Source organism: Hippocampus comes, unplaced genomic scaffold (genome assembly GCF_001891065.2).
Source record: "Hippocampus comes isolate QL1 unplaced genomic scaffold, H_comes_QL1_v1.1 scaffold156, whole genome shotgun sequence".
NCBI lineage: Eukaryota > Metazoa > Chordata > Actinopteri > Syngnathiformes > Syngnathidae > Hippocampus > Hippocampus comes.
In genome coordinates this window covers 6436479-6457862 of record NW_017805744.1, presented here as the reverse complement: position 1 = coordinate 6457862, position 21384 = coordinate 6436479, and the positions used below count along the sequence as shown (strand labels likewise).

Below are 21384 nucleotides of genomic sequence, written 5' to 3'. Positions count from 1 at the left end.
ATATATATATATATATATATATATATACATACATCAAAATTCACTTATTGTCACAGGTTTTGGGGAAAAAAGAAAAAAAATACATTTCAGAGCACCTGCAGCTCCACTGAGTCCCCATTGCTCGCCATTCCCACAAGAAACAGTGTAGAATGATGATTTTAATGAATGATTACATGTTTAAGGCACAATCATTTGGGTTGTCATTGAGGCTTTTAGCAGATCTTTAATATTAAGTTTCTTTTTTATCTTTTAGCGAGGAGCAGACACACTGCGAGACACAACCGACAGGTAAGCCTGTACTTTTAGCGAGGAGCAGACACACTGCGAGACACAACTGACAGGTAAGCTTGTTTTTGTCAAGATATTTGAATGCATATATAGAAATAAAGACAGTAGTGATATGATTATTTCAGTCACAATCGGTGTTTTTACAGGTACTCTGGTTCTGGAAGCTCAGGAGCAGCCTCCATGAAGAAAGTAAAGAGAGTTTTGCTGTTTTACTTGATCACTTTTGTTTTTGTGCTTTATGATTCTACAGTACCTACTAAAATTATTTTTATTCTCTTATTCTTTTTACTGTAAAAAATATTCAGTGACTCACATTCATTAAAAAAAAAAAAAGGCATGGAGGCTTCAACATTGCGTCAGCTGTGTCTGAACAACCATATCCGCTAGGGTAATTAGTTTATCGTTAGTTGTAACCCAATATACAAAGGATTAGAAGTGATTTGAGCCAGTCACTACCCTAACAATGGGATTCCAAATAAAACTTTATTGAGATAAAATGACCTGAGGGTCATTGTCACACTGGCAGCATTGGTCATCAGTGCCTGTTTGTTGGAGCATATACTGTACCTGTAGCCTCCATGAAGAAAGTAAAGAGAATTTTGCTGTTTCACTTGATCACTTTTTCTTTTGTGCTTTATGAATTCTACCGACTATAATTATGTTTACTCTCATATTCTTTTTACTGTAAAAATATTCAGTGACTCACATTCATTTAAAAAAAAAAGACATTGAGGCTTTAACATTGCGTCAGCTGTGTCTTAACAACCATATCCGCGAGGGTAATTACTTTATCGGTAGTTGTCACCGGCGAATATACAAAGGATTAGAAGTGATTTGAGCCATTCACGAACCTAACAATGGGATTCCAAATAAAACTTTATTGAGATAAAATGACCTGAGGGTCATTGTCACACTGGCAGCATTGATCATCAGTGCCTGTTGATCAATGCTGATCAAAAAAAAGGTAATTCATTTGTTTCTATTAAAATAGTCATCTTGCTCTATAAAATGCTTCATTATGAGTCACTTGATTCTTTTTTACTTTTATGATTCAGAGTCCTCAAATTCATTTATTAATCATGTACACATAACCAAATAATAATGGTGTGTCACTATTTCCGTTTAGAACCACATTACATTTCAGATCGTGACAGGCCCCCCCTTTTATGACAAGGCATTATTTCAGTTCATGCTGTTATTAACTCATATGATGGAGTACTATGTTATTAATCTGTCCAGTGAAAATGTTACAGCAGAAGTATGACTTTATGCTTTTCTCTGCTGTACATATCAACATTGACACTCACTTTCCTTAAATAGACATTCATAGTACTGGACTGTGGTTTTGAGTTATGGGAAAGAAAATGAATGAATAATTTGTTGTGCTTCTGCCTTTGTTTACATCATTGGAAATTTTAATTAGGAGTTCATCTGTGAAATACTGAGCTAATTCGAATTATTTTCCTCATTCTTTGTCTGTCAGTCTTTCCATTACACTTCATTGAGAACGAAAACCAAAAAGAGAAGTAAAGGTGCGTATCTTTTTTTTTTAGACTGATGATAATTTAAAGTATCTGTATCATGCTCTTTTCAGCATTTACACTCTCTGCATATATTTGATTATAGATTACCTTCAGCACAATGGCGATCTCATTTCTTATGAAATATGAGTTATATTGGTGGCTGTATTTCTAACCTGGAAGTAAGACACCTGGCTCACTAAAACCCCACCTCTACCCAGGTGGCTTTCATGATGTCATCTAAAGCCAGATCTTGTGCGCACCGCCCGCAATGTCAGACATTGGTTGCTTGTCTCACCGATTATTAGAAATCACAAGCACACTACTGTGGGCCATAGCCGATGCCAAAACAGAGCAACAGCAGTCTGAAACAAAGCGTACAGACGGATAATCCTCCCTCAGTAGCAACTGTCCAAACTGTTCTTGCGATCCCCCCCGCAATAAAGTGAGTCGCGTAATGCATTCAAAAACACTCTGAAATACTGTTCCCAGTCATTCTTCACGGAATTCCTAATTTCCATCAAAATGAGGGCGGTCGAATGTCAGAGGTGCAGTATGCACGAGTGAAATTGCGGGAACAGAAATAGACTTGCTGGAATCCATGCGTGACAATGGCAGGTAAAACGGAACTTCTGCCTTTCGGATGATGTAGTCGGCCAAGCATGTGACGTGCGCAGTTGGGGACTGCATTGCACCCCCATCATTATAGCGTCCGTGTGTGGTAACCCCGAGACCTCCACCTTTTTACGCATGAGCACAGACTACTTTCTGTTACCAAATTGTCGGATGACTCGGGAGCGAGGCAACTCCATGTGCCAAAATGCTCAAATGGGTGCAACACAGCCCCAAGACGCTAGACTAGAAGCACAAAAATGAAGCCACTCGCGTTTTTTCGCTGAGTGCACGGGCGGCAGTCTACCAAAATAGGGTCCTATGTGTTCATTACCAACAACAACGTTGGGAGGGTTACTTTTAAAATGTATCCCAATACAGTTACCGGTTACCTGTTAAAAAAAAAAAAAAAAATCTTGCCAGTAGCTGATTGGCAAATGTGGTGTCATTAAACAAATTTATTACTTCAAGTTCTTTTTGGAGACCAGACAGTCCATACTGCCCTCTCCCCACCTTCCAGGAACGGGTCCCTACTCTCTTTTCTTTCTTTCTTTCTTTCTTTCTTCCTTTCTTTCTTTCTTTCTTTCTTTCTTCAGCTGCTTATCCCACTTCCCCAACGGATCTGGGCCAATAAACTGAACCTGATATTTATGTGGTTGTCTCACAGTGTGACCATCATGAACGACAAAAAAGTTCTCTTGTTTGACAAGGCCATACGATGGCCCACAGTTGAATGCACATATTGTTTGAAGATGGAGGTGAACCAGAGACCTGGTTTAAGAGGGAGACATTTCCCCATTTTTAGATTTAGTGAAGGTTTTATTTAAGCAAAGGCTGGGGCATTTGGCTGTTCTAGTCTAAGTGGGTTCCAAATACACTATAAAAGAGTTTTTTCTCACCTCAGGTTCTCTCACGAGTGCCAGTCGAAGGAGGATTTCCTGTAAGGATCTGGGCCACGGTGACTGTGAAGGCTGGCTGTGGAAGAAAAAGGACGCCAAAGGATACTTTACACAGAAATGGCGGAAGTATTGGTTTATCCTGAAAGAATCTTGCCTCTATTGGTACACGAATCAGAATGTAAGTCGATGTCAGAATGTGAAGCCCAAGCATGTGTTGCTAATTCGTCACATTTATTGTCGAAATTAATGAGAAACAGTTCCAAAAAAAAATGCAAAAAAAGTTTACAAACTAAAATAAGGTAACTATGGTGACTAATACAGGGGTAGGGAACTCCGGTTACTCGAGAGCCATAATATCCTGCCTGTTTTGGATCCTTCCCTACTCCACCACACCTGATTTAATTGTTCATGATCATTTCAGGCCTCTGTAGAGCGTGCTGAGGAGCTGATCATTTGAATTAGGTGTGCTGGAGTAGGGAGGGATCAAAAACAGGCAAGATATGGCTCTGGAGGAACCGGATTCGCTTACCCCTGGACATCAACTTAATTTTTGGCAGTGTACATAATTTATACGTTGTACAAATTTGAGAAAAATCATATTTTTATTCAATTATAAACCTTTATTTTGCTGTGTGAAAAGCTGCAATGTCAAGCAAAGCAAAATCTGGATTGCACATTTGGCAGCCGTTTGAATGTAGACTGTAATGTGTTGCATTTATAAAACATTTTACGTTCTGTTGCCTTGATTAAACTTCACTTCCTTTGCACAGAAGGCCTAGGGTGGTTCAGTAGCTATTCTCTTATTGATTGTGCAGGTGACAAATATTGCGGCCCGGGCAAAGGGTGGCACTGAGTGCTTTTGTTTAATGTAAAGTGGCAAAAGGCTTGACCCAGCCAATGTAAACAACACATTTAGTGTGATGAACAGTTCTAGAGTTAAATTGGTGTATCAGTTTGTGTGACAGTTTGTTCCCTTGATGGTGATGATAATAGTGTACCACCTCTCTCCATCTGTCTCTGCCTGCAGGATGAGAAGGCTGAGGGCTTCATCAGCCTCCCTGAGTTCAGAATAGACCGAGCCATAGAGTGCAGACGGAAATTGTGAGTGCTGAAATTATTAATCAAGCGCATTTACTCTCGCCTGAACAACATGAGTTCACACAAAACTACCGCGCGCACACAGAAGCACTAATTGGCATTCTTCTATCTGGCCAACTGCAGTGCCTTCAAAGCTTGCCATCCCAAAATCAAGAGCTTCTTCTTTGCCACAGACTGTCTTGAGGAAATGAATAGGTGAGTGTTGGTGTGTGTGTGTGTGTGTGTGTGTGTGTGTGTGTGTGTGTGTGTGTGTGTGTGTGTGTGTGTGTGTGTGTGTATTTTCACGCATGTTTCAACTGAGTCAACCAACTTTAAACAAGGAGAGTGAGGGCCCACTACTCGAATGCATTAATAAAGCATGAACTCCAGCCGGGTTCTTAAATGTACACTTGCATTAGCGTGTTGGCACAATATGTATGGACTGAGTAATATTTGCATCAGTGCTATCTGATCAGATTGAATTATGCATGCCTCCCAGCTTGACATTGGAATAAAACTGGGAAAAAGTCATTAACAAGCAATATTAAACATATGCTTACTATGTCTAGATGTGCTTATGTGAAAGCACCTTAGATCATATTATTAGGCTCAGGGCTATGTAATACTCCAAACAACAAAACATTTGAAATTCTTGCATTCATTTTTACATTTGGTCCTCTTTTCGAGGATTTTACATTTACAGGTATTTATAATCCTGACCATATTTACGTGATATCAATTTGCTCTTGTTGTAGCTAAATTTCTGTGGCCTCCAGAAAGCCTTCCCATTTGACCCCCCTACCCCACCACCACCAGATGGACAACACTGCTGGCTATACATACTGTACACTTGTGATTCTTCAGGTTTTTTATTCTATCAACTGAATTTGTTGACATCATTACAGCAAGAGGAGAATGATGAGTTTCCTGGTCCTGTTTTTCAGATGAGGCTTCTATTTTTAGTTGCAGCCTGATTATTCAGAGTCTGCAGGGACACGGGACAAGTTTGAATCTGCTGTGGAGACAGACAGGCAGAATAGAGAGACAGTGAATCTGGATGAGGACAGGATGTGTGGCTGGAGATAAAAAAGCCATCTGAGAATCATAGTTCAGAGACTGGGAAAGGAGACAGTGAGCACTCTCTTTCTGCATCCAACACTCCAATTTACTCTCTGCTTTTGTCTCCTCATCAAGGGGATGAAGTCTGTTAGAAAAATCTGAACTGTTAAGAGATATGACTTTAATTATTTAAAGTGAATCTTTTTTTATTCATCACCTTCTAGTTACCCAGTATAACCCATAATTTTCCACCTTTCCTTTTTTTTTACCCGTGGTTTCCTTTCCCGTGGACTTCTTTCAATTCTGTCACTTCTTTCTCATTTCAAATTGAATTAATGTTTGTTTTTGTTTTTTTTTCTATTTTAAAGGTGGATGAACCGGCTTGGATTGGCAGCTATTGGCTACACACCGGATGACAAAGTGCCACGTCCAGATGAAGGTGAGACAAACAGACTCTGATGTAAAGCGTTGGATATTCTTCTCAGCTTCAAATGTTCTTTCCTACTTTTCTCAACTTTAGACTACTGGAGTGAGAGTGATCAAGATGAGGTTGATGGCTCTATGACACTCAAACAAGAGGGACCATCCTCTCTCTGCGATACTTACCACCGCACACCATCAGTGAGTACAAACTTAACAACGTCCCGCTCTGATGAAATATTTTATTCAAAAGATACCCACAGTTTTAAGTGCTTTCGACATCAATAAAACACAAGATCATCTGGTTCGAGAAGCAGCCAAGCCCATGCTGTGTGTCATGCTGCCAAGTCACACTCAGACCAATAGATGGCAGCAACTTGTTCTCATTCAGCTCAGTTCGTGTATGACCCTGTATTACCTTCAACCATATTTCTATCCTTTGTTTGGTTGCGACAGAACCATTATTTACTGTACGTGTGTGACACTGAAAATTGAATGACAAGAACACAAAAAAGACCTCTACTCAAACAAAGTTGTCTTATGATAAGTAAGTGCGTGCCAGGAAGGAAGCTGCCATCACGTTAAACATTTACGATAGCTGACATAGCTGTTGTAAACTGCTCTCACACTCACTAGTGACAACAAGCTACATCGCGGTTTATCATTCAGTGAGCTAACCTAAACTGTACCACTTGGTGGACGGATGTCTTTCGAGGAGATTTGGACATTGTGTTGAGTTGTTACCATTCTCAGTTTAGCCACATAACAGCCATGTCCACCATTTTTGGCGATACTCATCTGACATCTCATTGCTTTTTTGCTCTCATCTTTTGGTCTCTTTACGCTCTGCTTTTTTCTGTTTCCTCCTTTCACTCCTCATCTCCTTATTGTTTAAAAACCCACTTTTCCTCTCATTGTCACCCACCCGTGCCACACGCCCTACTTACACATGCCCACAAAGTCTAACCTCCTCCACACTTATGACCAATTGCCCCGCTCTGTCAGCTCCATGAGCCTCATGCGCTCCACCCCATCTCCCCATCCTCTACCAATGAGTGCCTCCACCTCCCCCGTCCCTCCACAGATGGTCTCTTCCACCTCCCCTCTTCCTCTGCAGGTCAATTCTTCTAGCCCCTTCCCAGAGCCAAAGCATGGGCGACATTTTTCCAGCGAGTCAACCCACTCCCACTCATCTGCAGAAGACCAGCGTGGAGAGGGATTGGGCATGGGCACGGGAACAGGCAGCACCAGTACCCACTCCTCAGGTTGCCGGTCTTCACATCGTGAGCGTCGTTCCTGGCAGGACCTCATTGAGACCCCTCTAACCAGCGCCGGGCTACATTTCCTCCAGACAGCACCGGGAGAAAATGATTATACTGGCCTAATGGGAAGCATGGCTGGGGAGATGGGGCTGTATGGAGGACTTGGCAGACAGGGCATGTCGCCAGAGAGACGCCGGCAGGCTACACTGCCAGTACGAAGACATCACGCCACAGAGAGAGACAGGGATCGGGATGGGCCTTTCCCTCTGGAGCGTGGTCCATACACCCACAGCTACACGCATCGACGTTCCCATAAGCAGCGCAGTCAGAGTCTGCCTAGAAATAGGGACCCATTTGGAGGAAAGCTGATACACTCATCGCCTCACATGGAGGAGAGAAGTGAAGATGAGGAGGCAGAGAGGCAGGCCGCAGATATGCTTGAGGGTGAAGAGGGTAAGAAAGTTACACCTTTTCCTTATCATAAGAAAGGATAACAAATGATACAGGGTACCGTCGTGATCATAAGTTGACATACCATAGGAGCGGCTCTCAATTGGGGGACTATGTACCCTTTATATTTAAAAAGTTGCCACCATGAAAAAAAAAAAAAAAAGATCGTGTTGCCTCCCTGTCTCCAACAATGACAATGGCTTGAGGAAACACAAGCCTGGTTAATTTCAAATTTGTAAAAAAAATAAATAAATAAAACAATTGAATTTCCTTTTGGGCGTGGATGGTCATAAGAAAGGATAACAAATGATACAGGGTACCGTTGTGATCATAAGTTGACACACCCTAGGAGCGGTTCTCAATTGGGGGACTATGTACCCTTGGGGATATGTGAAGATCTTGTTGCCTCCCTGTCTCCAAAAATGACAATGGCTTGAGGAAGCACAAGCCTGATTAAGTTCAAATTTGCAAAAAAAAAAAATAAAGAAATAAAATAATTGAATTTCCTTTTGGGCAAGGATGGGTGTTCGTTTCTGTGTGCCCTACGATTGACTGGCAACCGGTTCAGGGTGTCCCCCGCCTACTGCCCAAAGACAGCTGGGATAGGCTCCAGCACCCCCCGCGACCCTCGTGAGGACAAAGCGTGTCGGAAGATGAATGAATGAATGAATTTCCTTTTTTCCCCAAATAGTAGGGTTTTTGTTTCTGTTCAAACACAGTCCTGATTGTGCTATAATGTTGTGCGTTCACTGCATTGTTGCTACGTCAGCAAGGTGGCATTACTTGACAAAGTCTTCATTTACATATTATACACAGTGAATTCCAAAAGGAGTATTTGAAATACTGTTACAACTATACAATCGCCAACTACGACCTGACATGCTGTTGCAATAAATTTGAACATGCCCCGCCCCTCAAGAAAAAAAAATGAACTGTTCACTGAATATCTCTTCTCTGCTTCTCCCCTGGCTACCTCAGACTTGCGGGAGTTGAGATTTGAGGGCAGAGAGAGGAGGGTCTCAGAGGGAAGAGAGCGACGGGTGTCAGACGGACGTGAACCGGAGCCACCGGATGGGTTCGAGCAACTCTACCGCGCCCTCGAACAAGCCAATGTTACAGCGCTAGGTGACCCAAGACCCTGTAGCAGGCAGGAACTGCGACGAGGTTTCACTCATAGAGTCAGGGACCCCCTTCTCAACGACAGACTGCACCGCGTCAGAGCACTACGCAGCACCTTAAAGGTAGCAAGGAGAAATGAATTTGTTTCCAGAAAAAAAAAAAAAGAATGACAGTAGAGTATAGACCTTCACCAAAGAAAAGGAATCCTAATTTGGAACCGCACCATAATCATGTGGAAAATAAAATGGCGCCTTCCGAGCTGTTTATTCTGGCATACAGCTTAACCTCCATTTTTGTTCATAATCACATATTTTCTTCCCCATAGGATGTAAAGGAATTAATCTTTGTACAGTAAATTCAGTGGTGGTATAAAAAAGCCTGAGCTAAAGTCTTGCTCATCATGCTCTTACTGTTTACCTTCACTGTCTGGTACAGTATACCCTTAAGTGGTGGTGTAAAGAAGCCTGAGGTAAAGCCTGGTGCAATGTGCTGAGGTCTCACGGGACATCAAGTGATGACGGCGGAAAGCGTGGAAAATAGGGTGCCGTTTGGGGACATTCAAATTTGGAGGTTGCACTGTAGTTGCCATCTGCCAAAACCTTCTTAATAAGATTCATTTGGCATTCACTAACACACAAAAAAAGGATTATTAAGTGACAACGCCTTGGAAATGACGCACCTTCATGGTGTTCCATTCAATAATTTAAGTGGTTCTTTCGTGGCCCATAGCTGACTCCTCCACAAAGTTTTGTGGAAAATTGCTGAAGGTGTTTGCGTAAAACCTGACAACAAAACATAAACTCCTTGCCCACCTAATTGTGGTAATGTCTCCTCCAGGCCAAAGAGTCTGAGCTGGCAGTAATCTGCACCCTTTTGGAGGACCCAGGCCTGTGCGCCCAGACCTTCAGAGATTGGAAACAGTGGCACAGTGAGCTCTATTCCGACATCTGTCAACTCGGCCCCGGCACCAACGGCCAGGATGATCTCTCCCCACTGAGCGCTCCCATCATGACCCACACACACTCCTTTATTGAGACCCATGTGTGAGATAGACGGCAGACTGGACTTTCTATCTATATATCGCTCTCACACACACACACACACACACACACACACACACACACACACACACACACACACACACACACGCGCGCTTTGTTACATGTAAATATAGAGGGAAAAGTGAGATGTATGTGAGTGTACTTTTGTTAACTCTGAGGACCCCACAGGGTGTCTGTTGCATGCCTGAACAGAAACCATTCATCTTTTGTCTGTGGAACTCAGCATAAAGTTCACATGCCTGTCAAGAAGGAAATGGATGATAATGGATATGTTTGGACATGTAACTGTACATGTCCTTTGTATACTGTATTTTGTTTTTGCTCTGAATCTGGTTGATTTTTGGGTGGAGGAGCATCTATGTAGCAGCAATACAGAGGAAATCTTTTCACCACAGCACTGTACTTTTGTACTAATGAACTTGCACCCAGAGCCACCAATTCTCCCCGTTCACTGTTTCTCTTTGATTTCTTCCCTGCATATCGTGCTCTATTATTCTGAGATGATCTGACAGGGCAGTGTGGGAAAAGTAAGCTCAGTGACTTTATTTAAAGACTGTGAAAACTTGCCATTAATGCTGTTTAATGTCTCTTTACCAATGAAAACCACCGCTACAGGCAAACAAGGACCATTTTCTATACACACAATTTCAAACTGTGAAAATGTTTATCTGCGCAGGGAGTTTTGACTCCTCTGTTTGTGTGCAAATCTACAGTTGAATTTTTCTTTTCTCAGCACCACTCCAATATCTGTTGTCTGTCATTCCATTTTTAATTTGTTTGTCTCTCCTCTCTTCTCAGATTTTGTATTTGTGTACACATTACTACCGTGTATACTAATGTAAATGTTTGCGTTCAACGACCACTGTGATTTGCTTTTTTAGAGAGCGCACTGAGAGGATGTATTTGAATGTGTGCATTTTTTGAGGGGTGGGGCTGGGGGGTTTGTTATACTGTGACAGCAAGAGTCATTTTCAAAGGAGTCATTCATTGCAAAGAACGCACTTTCCATGTATTTTAATCTCATTAGCAACATCACAGGGTCTGTCTCATTGGCCTCTACCATTGCTGTTGAAAATATCAGGTAAAGGTATCTAATTTTCTGAAGATTTATGTACAGCCGACTAATATATTTAAACATAGACAAATATATAACTATCTTTACGTTTTGTGTCATAAATATAATGTAAAGTATGATGTATTCTATGCCAAGGTTTTGCATTGTACCCCTCTTTACACTGTTGCTGTCGATGCAATTTAACTCAGAGCAAAGCCTGTCATCAATCAGAGTGACAGAGAGTTTTTTTATTGGTATAGAGAAACATAAAAGTTGACCCATAGACATTCTCCTGGTTATGCGTTGCATGAGAAAAGGCCTGGGACTGATTTAATTGGACAGGGTAAAATATTGTGGATCATTTTTTTGTCAATTCTTATATGCTCCTTATGATTGCAAGATTGACCGACTCGTAGCGCATGATACACACAAGAATACCATTGAAGAATGATTTTTTTTCATTTTGACCGATGTGAGAATTTCTTCTACATATGTGTGTGTGTGTGTGTGTGTGTGTGTGTGTGTGTGTGTGTGTGTGTGTGTGTGTGTGTGTGTGTGTGTGTGTACAACTGGAAGAAGGGGGGTGGACAGTCTATTAAATCATCATTGGATCGGAAGCGTCGCCTCGTCAGCATCCTAAAAAAGAGGTGACGAGAATTTAGTTTATGCACCACAGAGTGAGTTTGAGTTATAAACATACTGTCACTTGGCAAAGAAAAGATGTTTGATACCGTGTTTTTCAAAATAATCTCAGTCATGACTGCCCTACAGCGGGCTAAAGACTCAATAGCGCCCCCTGGAGTGACGAACTCTCAGACGTGTAGCACCAACTGTATCAAGCACTATATTTAGGTATGCCTCACCTTCTACTATCATTCTTTTAGTCTAGCTCTAGTTTGTATCATCATGTTACACGCTTGTGAAATATGAAACACAACCCAAAAATACAGTTCTGTTTTTTGAATGGTTTATTTGAGAGTACCACAACAAAACTAAATGATGCAAGGACTGTGCCTCCCAATCCTCTCTTTACCAACGTCGTCAGACTGACCACACTGGACTTCCTTCATACACTTAGCTGTAGACGATTGGCGATGCAGTCTTGGTCTGCAGAGGTCTGTACGTTACTCAACATTTGGTTTGTTCTCCTTTTTTCTCACCTGCTGCTCAGCGAAACAGCAACTTGACTGTAGACAAGTTCTGATTTGTGACCACAGTTCTGATTTGTGTTATCACCTCCTCATCTTTGTGTGTGTAAACCTGCAGAACCAGGCCGAAAAGGGGGGGATTCACTGTGTGTCCTTTCAGGGGTGTACATGTACACCTCAAGGTACATTGCACATGGTGTGTAAGATGTAAGTTGCACTGCGACATAAAAAAGGAACATATTGCTCTTTTTCAAGGATGTTATTAGCTTACTGTAATTCTGTACAATAAATGGACTAAAGATGATATTAAAAAAGACAAGTACATTTATTCTTCCTAAAGTAGCCTTTTTTGGTTTCATATATATGAGTATATATTACAAAAAATACAGATTGTAAGTTGTTAAACTTTAACTCCAATAAACTGAATCCTCTGCACTATGAGCTCGCTTTTGCGTATATGCCTCGATCTTTTGGGAATTCTGGAAAACTCTCCACATTCAATCATTGAATATTGCACTTCATTTGGAAAAGTGCAACCGTTTTTCCCCCATGCCTTATTTATGTTCATCTATCCATCCATCCATCCATTTTCAACACCGCTTTTTCTGAACAGATTCGTGGGGAGTTGCTGGAGCCTATCCAGAGAGAGAGAGAGAGAGAGAGAGAGAGAGAGAGCGAGAGAGAGAGAGAGAGAGAGAGAGAGAGAGAGAGACAGAGTTTGTCATTACTGTACAATAAACTGCAATACTATTTTTCATGGTAGATGGCAGTAGGTTAGTTTGGTGAACTCGAACTTGCAGAGTACGGCAGTCCCAGAAGAAGAAAGGGGGATCGGTGTCATGGCGGCCAAGGTGAAGCTTCGTCGAGCGCTCACGTTCCGTAGTAAATTAATATTTCCAGTTAATATGTACACGGCGTGTTGTTGTCTGACAATTCTGTGTTGTTGGTTGTCAGATCTATCTAATACTCTGCATGTCAGCCTACCAGAATGAGGTAGTTGAGCATTAAGTTCTCGTCTGATGGTAGAGTGGTTTAATCTTAAAGTTCAGTTGCATTGGCCACGCTATTTCAAAATGACAAAACATGTGACTGACATTCGGCTGCAGCTAGTAGAATATGCATTAGTGTATTGGCTAAAAGTAAAAAAAAATACTTGAAGCTCCTGCATGCCAATAACTCATTTGCAAGTACGTTATCTTACACCGATTTGTGGTGTAGTATTCACACACTTATTACATTATAGTAGTGCCAACTACAATAATGGGAGCTGATCTTCTCCTAAGACATGACAAAATACATTGTGCTTAAACCAATGCCGCGCAACTAGTTTTCAGTGTTTTACATTCAAACGTAGTTTGCAGCAAACGTGAGTGACATCTTGCATGCTGAGAATACTCAATCTGTATGGAGAGAGAGAGAACGTATATATTGTAGTGTATGTATGTGAATATGTATATTCATGTAAATGTCTGAGTGTGCACGTGTGTGTCTATGTGTATTCATTTGCATTACTTGTATCAATAACATAACGCATTAAATTAAAAGAGGCATTCGCTTTTTGTACAACTTCACTTGAGTAGCTTGCATTATAGCATCCAATGTAATTCAGTAGGTTCATTGCTGTGCATTGATGAATTCAGACCATGTGTTCAGTTTGCCATGTGTGGAAATATTGTGTGTATGATGTCAAATTGGGGTGGCCCGGTGGTCAACTGGTTAATGCGTCGGCCTCACAGTGCAGAGGTACAGGGTTCGATTCTGACTCCGGCCTTCCTGTGTGGAGTTTGCATGTTCTCCCCGTGGCTGCGTGGGCTTTCTGCGGGTACTCCGGTTTCCTCCCACATTCCAAATACATGCATGGCAGGCTGATAGAACACTCTAAATTGTCTCTTGGTGTGAGTGTGAGTGCAGATGGTTGCTTGTCTATGTGTGCCCTGACAACCAGTTGAGGGTGTCCGCCACCGACTGCCCAAAGACAGTTGGGATAGGCTCCAGCACGCCCCGCGACCCTTGTGAGGATAAGCCGATTGGAAAATGGATGGATGTTGAATTGTTTTAGTTGCACTATAGTAAACGAATTGTTTGAATAGACTCCGACATGTAATGTTTTACTCTCGAAAGTCAGATTCAGCACTGCACTGTTTATTTTCCTAGGTGGCTATGGTGGCTGTGCCGGCGATGCTGGGCATCGCCTCCATTAGAGTGTACACCATTAGTGAAATGTCCACTGAAGGCCTCATTACTCGAGAGAAGGTACCCCCATCTGTATTGAAGGAGGCCAATCCACACGATGTCTTGTATGTGACAATTGCAACGTAATAACTTTTTACCCTTTTGCTCCTAGTTGAACATCTACACCCCAGTGCCAAAGTCTGCTCAGGTCCAGGTTGTTCCTGATCAGCCAGGGCTGATTGAGAGTGGCTTTGCTACAGCAAGAGAAGGCCTCCAACCCTTTGTTCATATAGTGAAGGTAACTCAGATCTCTTTTGAATATGTGAAGTCAACCATTATGTTTTGGTTAAATTTGACCCGGCACAGAATACGGGAAGATTTCTGAGTCATTTAAAAGTTGTTGATGATAATAATAATTAGGGCCCGACTGATTAATTGGCCGCTCAGATTGGGCAGCGCAATTTTTATTGAGTTCGGTCTGACAGCTGTAGTTAACTAATTTTGGGTGCGGAATCCAAAACTGACCTCAGTTTTTCTCTATCACGTCAGGTTTTTGAGCTATCGGAGCCCCGTTTTCTTTTAAAAAAAAGGGAATAAAAGAAATGAAGTGTACATGTGAAAATAAAACACTAAAATGGAATAAATTCAAACTTTGAAAACTAAAAAATAGCATAAAATGAAATTGAATGTAGAACCGTATGCCCCCCGTCACTTAGTTCAGTGATGTTGCTTTTTGTGATGGTTGTATCCCCTTGTACCCACAGGGAGCCTGCATCTCTGTGAAAAGAGGAAGTGTAAATCTCTACCACGCTGGAGAGGGTGAGTTCAATGTTGGTACTTGCAACTTTCACAAGCGGTATTTACATGTATGAGTTTGGATGTACGTGACATAATTAACATTTATTGCAGGTTTACTTATTCCAAAACACACACAAATTGTACATAGTCCAAAGGCACTTCCTGCATAATGTGAATGACTGGCATATTTCTTACTTAAGTATGGAAAGGTATGGATTTGAATCTTATGAATTTTTTGGGGGGGGGCGGGAGGGTCCTCTTTTAATGTTGTATTTTTTATGTTTTAATTGCACATCACTTTGAGTTGGATTTTTACATATGAAGAGAGCTATGTAAATAAAGTTTGATTGATTCATTAGGCGGGCGCATGTTTCTGTTTTTCAAGCTACAGGGACGCCATTTGAAGGAAAAATAACCTCATTCTTTCAATGTCGGATAATGTGGGGTTGTATAATAGGTACATTCAATAGTTTAATGCTGGCGTGTTTCAAAGTGGTAATGCAGAGGCTCAAAATAAGCGGTTTTGCAAGGCAAAATTTGCTATCTGCTCCTCATCAGAACACATTTAATAGCAAAATTGAGAATCAACCGCAAAGATGTTCCCAACAAGCTTTCCTGGGCTGCATGCACGCATGTCGCGCACGTCAATCGATGTAATTCCAGCAGACAACTAGTATACTTAGAAGAGTTTGATGTTGTCATTGTTATAGCTATGCGTTCGTCTGGCGACCAAGTCGTGCGTGCATAGAGTCCATTGTTGATCCTCCCTACACGTTGATTAGCTCCTCACCACTTTGAGCTGGTGATGGATTAAAAACGTTAAGGCACAAGACTACATTTATTTTATGCGTCATGGTTTTCTTCTGAAACAGAAAATGTATTTCTGTATCAAGAGAGTTATTCAAGTTTTGACCAAAGTCTATCGAGCTGTTGCTTTCCACATCCGCCACCTTTCCGCTTAGCTTCATGCACGTCGGTTGTTTTGTGCTCAATCCTGCTCAGTAAGCAAAAATAAAGCAACCCAACCAACATGGGGAAAAACACTATCGTGCTCAGAGGTAATACTTACCGCTGTCACAGTCTCAATCGAAGATGTCAGTCAGTGTAATGAAAATTACTGTTGAAAAGAGAGGAACAGCTCATTTACTGTGCTTGTTTGTCTTAGATGTGTACTATTGCTTAAAAGATCCTCCTCCGGGTTTCCTACCAAGGCTTGGCACCATCACCATGGCTGGCCTCCTTGGCATGTTCGTGGCACGCAAAGGTAAAATGATCTCCAATCACTCACACACACACACACACACACACACACACACACACGCACACACACACACACACACACACACGCACATGCACACAATTACAATTTCAAGCACGCACACGCAGCCAATGAAGGGGAGCTTTTTGGAGATCTGCTGATATGCACATTCACAAGATCATATACCAATAACTGCTTAATAGTCTGGAATTCTTCATTCAGGTCAACAGCGTTCTATGTTCATGTCATTTGAACATGAATACAATTCGGGAATCTACGGAGGTATATTTGTGCCATCGACGTTTGAATAACACAGAATTTTTTACTCATCAAAATTCAACATGTCAAAAAATTTCTTCGTCTCTAAAAATTCAGTCACCAAAAACAAACAAAAAACCCACACAACCTACTGTCCCTTTAAAGTTTCAAACGTGTTTTTCTGTTGATTATCAAATGGGAATTTAGGCTCTCGTTTAAAGAGGATCATGGTCCCGTTGGGTCTCATGAGTGCTGGGGCATCGGTGTGCTACCCAGCCCAGGCAGTGGCTGTCTTTAAGGTGAGCGCTTTTCCAGACTAACCTTGTAACCAACCAACAACAACACGCCCGTACGGTCGTATTCATGTGGCGAAACACAGATTTTCTCTTGGTTACCAAGGTGACAGGCAAGAAGATGTATGCTGCCGGCCAGTGGAGCCGCACTACTGTGTCTTCACTGCTCACCTCGAAGCCCCCAGAGCCTGATGCTGCTCGACAACCACAGGTTATTTGTCCCATTAAACATTCAAATAGATGCATGATTATGAATGTATGCTAATTTGCAGTTTCAACAGAGTACCAGGGAATTTCTTTTTTTATTATTGTTATTATTATATTGTGTGAAATCTCATTTAAACAGGGCTGTATTTCATCATTTCCCGCTCTGTATTTTGTTTCTTCTGTTGCACTTGCCTTTGCTTTTTTTTTTAATAGTCACAATAGATCTTCAGAGTGCAAGTGTTAATGTGAATTTGAATACATTTATTCTGTTCAAGGAGAATATTCGCAATCATGTCGGAGGTTAATTTTTTTCGGGTGTGCTACGAAGTACACATTGTCAGATGTGATTGCACCTACATATCATTTTAATATTAAGTTCACAGGGTGAAAATTTAAAGGAAAGTTTCCACCTAAAAATTCATGAGACCACCACCCATTGTGAAGCTTATGCCACAGTTTCCTGAAATTAACTGCACTGATAATTATCAAAATGATTTAGTAGGTTTTTTGGTAGCAGTTCATACACCAGTATGCAGAAGGTCTTTGACCAAAATTCTATTTTTAATGTTAAAATGTTATTGTGTGAGCGTGAGTTTTCAAAGACACCTAAAGAAATTGTCATCTTGCTCAATGCTCTTCATAGGCAACTCCTGTGCCCCCACCAGAGGCGACAGTAGTTGACGAGCCTCGTCACCCTTCAGAGCCCGGCACAGTGCCGAGTTTTGCCATCTCAGACACAGAGGTGCGATCAGCGGAATGTGGTCCAGATGCTGAAAATCTCATCATTGCTATCGCAGACGAAGAGGCGTCAGTCAAACTCACCGAGATTTCAGCCGAGCAGGCGGCTGCGGAGATAGACTCAGGTACAATAGATATTGATCTTGGTCTTCTTGTTTCTCTGTCTCTATTTCTCTGTGTCATATCAGTCACATGAGGCATTTACCCCTACTCAGGCTTGAGTTCTAACTTTGTGATCTGTCCACCCCGGATCGTAAAGAATCACTTGACTGTATTGAAAGTGAGGCGCTTCAAGCCTCAAAAGAAGCACAAGAGGGCGCCGTTGCCGTATCTAATGATGCCATCACTTCATCAGAGGCCATCTCTCCAGCTTCTGATGGCACCCCCGCTGAGACCCTGCCTGCTGAGCCCACACAACGTTCAGAAACAGAAACCAAAGAGTGTGCTCAAGTTGAATCGGCTCCAACTGATGTTCCTGCTTCCACTGCGGATCCGCCGAGCATCAAGACCTCAAATGAATCAGCAGGTAGAACTGATATTCTTCTATGTCGGTGTGATTCCTCTTCACTGTATGCCTATTACAGTTGATCTAAAATCTAAATATTTATTAGAACAATTAATCGGTCACTTAAAGCTGGCTTCCTGCATAATTTATTGTAAATAACCAGAGGTGGGCATTCGGTCCATAGTAAGGTCCCTCAGTCTGGACGCCCGTTTTGTTGACGATTGATGGATGGCGGGAAGCTTGAGTTTGTTTTGGCTTTGTGCTTCCTGTACAGTAGAATGCGGTGACAAGCAGGACAGGAACACATCAATATGTACCAGTCCAATGCCTATTGATGTAGCTAGATTGATTAAATATATGTATTTTTACACCCGTAGTGTGAAATGTATGTCAGTGGATGTGTGTCTTATGATGTAGCTCAGCGGTACCCACACTTTTTCAACATGCGAGCTACTAAAATGACCAAGTCCAAGTCATCTACCCAATTTATTTATTTATAAATATAAGTCTTTATAGGTACAGTATATATGTTGGTGTAACTTGCATACAGCAACTGCATGAACCCATATTGCAAAATACAAATAGTGCACATTTTCTCTCCTTACTTCTCTGATGACGTGCGCTGAATGGAATGAGCCTGGGATGCATAGTCCAGAGAGCAGGTGCTGATCACGAGCCTTAAGCACACCTCCCAATGAACATCAGTCATGAATGAACGGGTACCTGGACTGAATGTTTTCTTGATTGGCCCAAAAATTCTGCTCCAAATTCCTTCCTTCCACCGGCCAGAAAGCGCCCCGTTCAGAGCGGCCGGCGTGACGCACGGGGTCAGACAGACATCCCAGTCGTTACCCCCACCACCACCACACCACCACATCCTCCATCCCACGAGTATTTCTCCAGCCCCGCGGGGAAAATAAGCGTGTGGGGGCCCCAGCACATCCCCGCTTTCCCCTGGCCCGCCCACTCTCCAGCAAGTCCGAGACGCCACGCCTTGGAGCCCAACGCAAGACAAAAATCCTCTATATGGAAATCCTTGTCTTACTTTGTCCGCTAACCATTTTTCTACTTTATTATGAAGTTTAGAGTACATGAGTACATGAGCATGCGTGGTGAGGCATGCAATTCATTCACTGCCGTTGACAGGCAGCTATATCAATAGCATAAACCTGGGAGGGCTGGAAGTCATTTAGTTTATGGCACACCATCTCCTGACACCCCTTGAGCAGGCGACTGGTCGATCACGAACAATGCATTGGGCATCGCTGTTGTAGACAGACTGAAAATAGTGCACTCCATTTTCCATTTGAATCCATTTGGGTTTTACATCTCCTGGATTATGACATTTTTAAATTTCTCACCTCTGTGACTAACATCCAGGACAAATAGGGCGAAAAAAATGCAAGGCCTTGTCACTTTCTGTTATTTCATAGTTAAGAAGGTTGGAATTTCCCACAAAATAGAGTCTCAAAGAATTCCCATGGTTTTAAATGTGGAATGTATCGCATTATATGGACTTGGAAGACACTTACTTTGTAAATCACATTCACATGTTTACATACAGACATGACTAACATCCGGAGGGACAAAAAAATGAAATGTGGCTTCTAAGACTCAGAGTAGACTCTGACAGGATTCATTCTTTCATCAAACCATTAATTCCTCTTATATCTACAAAGTTGATCCAGAACAACAGCTGCGGGCAGCCAATTGTGAAGTCTGGCTAGCGAAGCGTTCATGCTTCACTTTGCGGAAGTGATTAGACACTTTGGGACGTCTCAGATGAGACTTCAGGTGTCAGCCTTTTGTTTGTGTCTTTAAACCAATCGTGTCATCTTTGAATCTTTTTCCATTGACTGTCATTGAAGTTTTCAAGGGGTAATAAAGATGACTATGTCCAAAGTCGAGGCTTCACGATAACATATATCATGGCATATATTTAGAAACAAATGATACACATGTATTTAACTTTTGTCCAGCTATAAGGAAAACAAAATGATCGCAAGTTTGGGTTCAAACCATCATGTCATCCGCCATTAGTTATTCTGGTTATTGTAGCACACACAGGCATCCGCTAACCTGGTTTCCGGGTGTAATTCTGTGATATTCGACATAAAAGTGATTGTGGCATGCTAAAGTTGACTTGAACTAGGTTAAAAACCTTTTTAAATATAAATGACGTGGTGATGACAAGAAAATGTGCTGAATCCAGAATGTGTTCTTCTTTGTCTGTCGTTGTCTTTGTTTTGCTGACCACCAGGAGGCGCTGGATTTACACCAGATCCTGCTCTCTTGGACTTTGGACAGTCCAGTCCTGAGGATGAAGACCTGTACAGCACTCGCTGATTTCAATACGGCTATCGTACATCTCATCTGGATTGACACACACCGTTGAAACACAGCATACATTGTGCACTTGTTTTTTTCATCTGAAAATACTCTTAATTCCTCCCGCAACCTTTTACTTTCAGCAAGAACCAAAAGCATATTTTTGTGGAAGAACAGATGTGTGTGCATGTGTCCTACAGATGGCTGACTGTGTAATCCTCACACTCTGATGTTTAACAACTATTTGCTGTTGCAGTCCCCACTGCCCTGAACGCACAGTGCAGTGCATCACCATGTTGAACAGTTGGAATGCCGTATGCTATCAGTAGTGATGATGAGAAAAAAAAGATGGATCTAAAGTTGTGCAATTTCGTTATCGTCCAAAAACGTCCACTTATTGATTAAATAAGTCAAATAAAGCTCTATTTTTCTTGCATCCATGTTCAGTTGTCTGCTTCAACAACATTACTTTGTACTGCACGCCGATGTTTTCCTCACGGAACCTGTTGTAGCTTGTCCATTTTGAATTCTGCAAGGCGCAAGAAGGCTGAGGTTGACTTTTGAGTGCTCAAGCAAACAGTTTTAAACACCTTACATGTATTTATTTTTATTTATTCATTTATTTTGCACAGTCTAGAAGAATGACAAGATAACAAAACAGACAAAACAATTGTGCAGAAGAACCCCATGAACTTATATAAAATCCTCCCCCACAAAATGTAAGTCTTATCGACAAAAAAAGTAAAGAATATGTATACAATAATATAACTACAATATCCAATAATAAAGTGATATAATACAAAAACGAGTCAAGAGTAAGACAAGAAATGGCAATGACTTATACAATAAAGATGGACC

General features: G+C 41.7%; 2 protein-coding genes across 3 annotated transcripts in view; both read left to right on the top strand.

Annotated features, from left to right (window-relative positions):
- Positions 1-11111, top strand: part of LOC109524413 (connector enhancer of kinase suppressor of ras 2) — a 59559-nt gene extending 48448 nt beyond the window's left edge. Inside the window, exons 14-24 of the mRNA XM_019884289.1 lie at positions 254-288; positions 435-477; positions 1772-1820; positions 3325-3497; positions 4347-4420; positions 4541-4612; positions 5824-5894; positions 5976-6076; positions 6837-7590; positions 8566-8828; positions 9544-11111. Of these exons, the coding sequence (XP_019739848.1) occupies positions 254-288; positions 435-477; positions 1772-1820; positions 3325-3497; positions 4347-4420; positions 4541-4612; positions 5824-5894; positions 5976-6076; positions 6837-7590; positions 8566-8828; positions 9544-9753 (1845 nt within the window). The 3' untranslated portion in view covers positions 9754-11111. The remainder of the gene's footprint in view (positions 1-253; positions 289-434; positions 478-1771; positions 1821-3324; positions 3498-4346; positions 4421-4540; positions 4613-5823; positions 5895-5975; positions 6077-6836; positions 7591-8565; positions 8829-9543) is intronic.
- A 1628-nt stretch (positions 11112-12739) lies between these two features.
- apool (apolipoprotein O-like) lies at positions 12740-20966 on the top strand. Of its 2 annotated transcripts, none has more exons than XM_019884288.1 (10): positions 12740-12820; positions 14124-14222; positions 14314-14439; positions 14906-14960; positions 16105-16203; positions 16663-16754; positions 16855-16959; positions 17599-17818; positions 18049-18219; positions 20459-20966. In XM_019884288.1, the coding sequence occupies exons 1-10, from the start codon at positions 12809-12811 to the stop codon at positions 20542-20544; spliced, it is 1065 nt and encodes a 354-aa protein (XP_019739847.1). In that variant the 5' UTR covers positions 12740-12808; the 3' UTR covers positions 20545-20966. The 2 variants fall into 2 exon arrangements, with proteins under 2 accessions (XP_019739847.1, XP_019739846.1); XM_019884287.1 differs by having other exon boundaries at positions 17953-18219.
- The last annotated feature ends 418 nt before the right edge of the window (positions 20967-21384 follow it).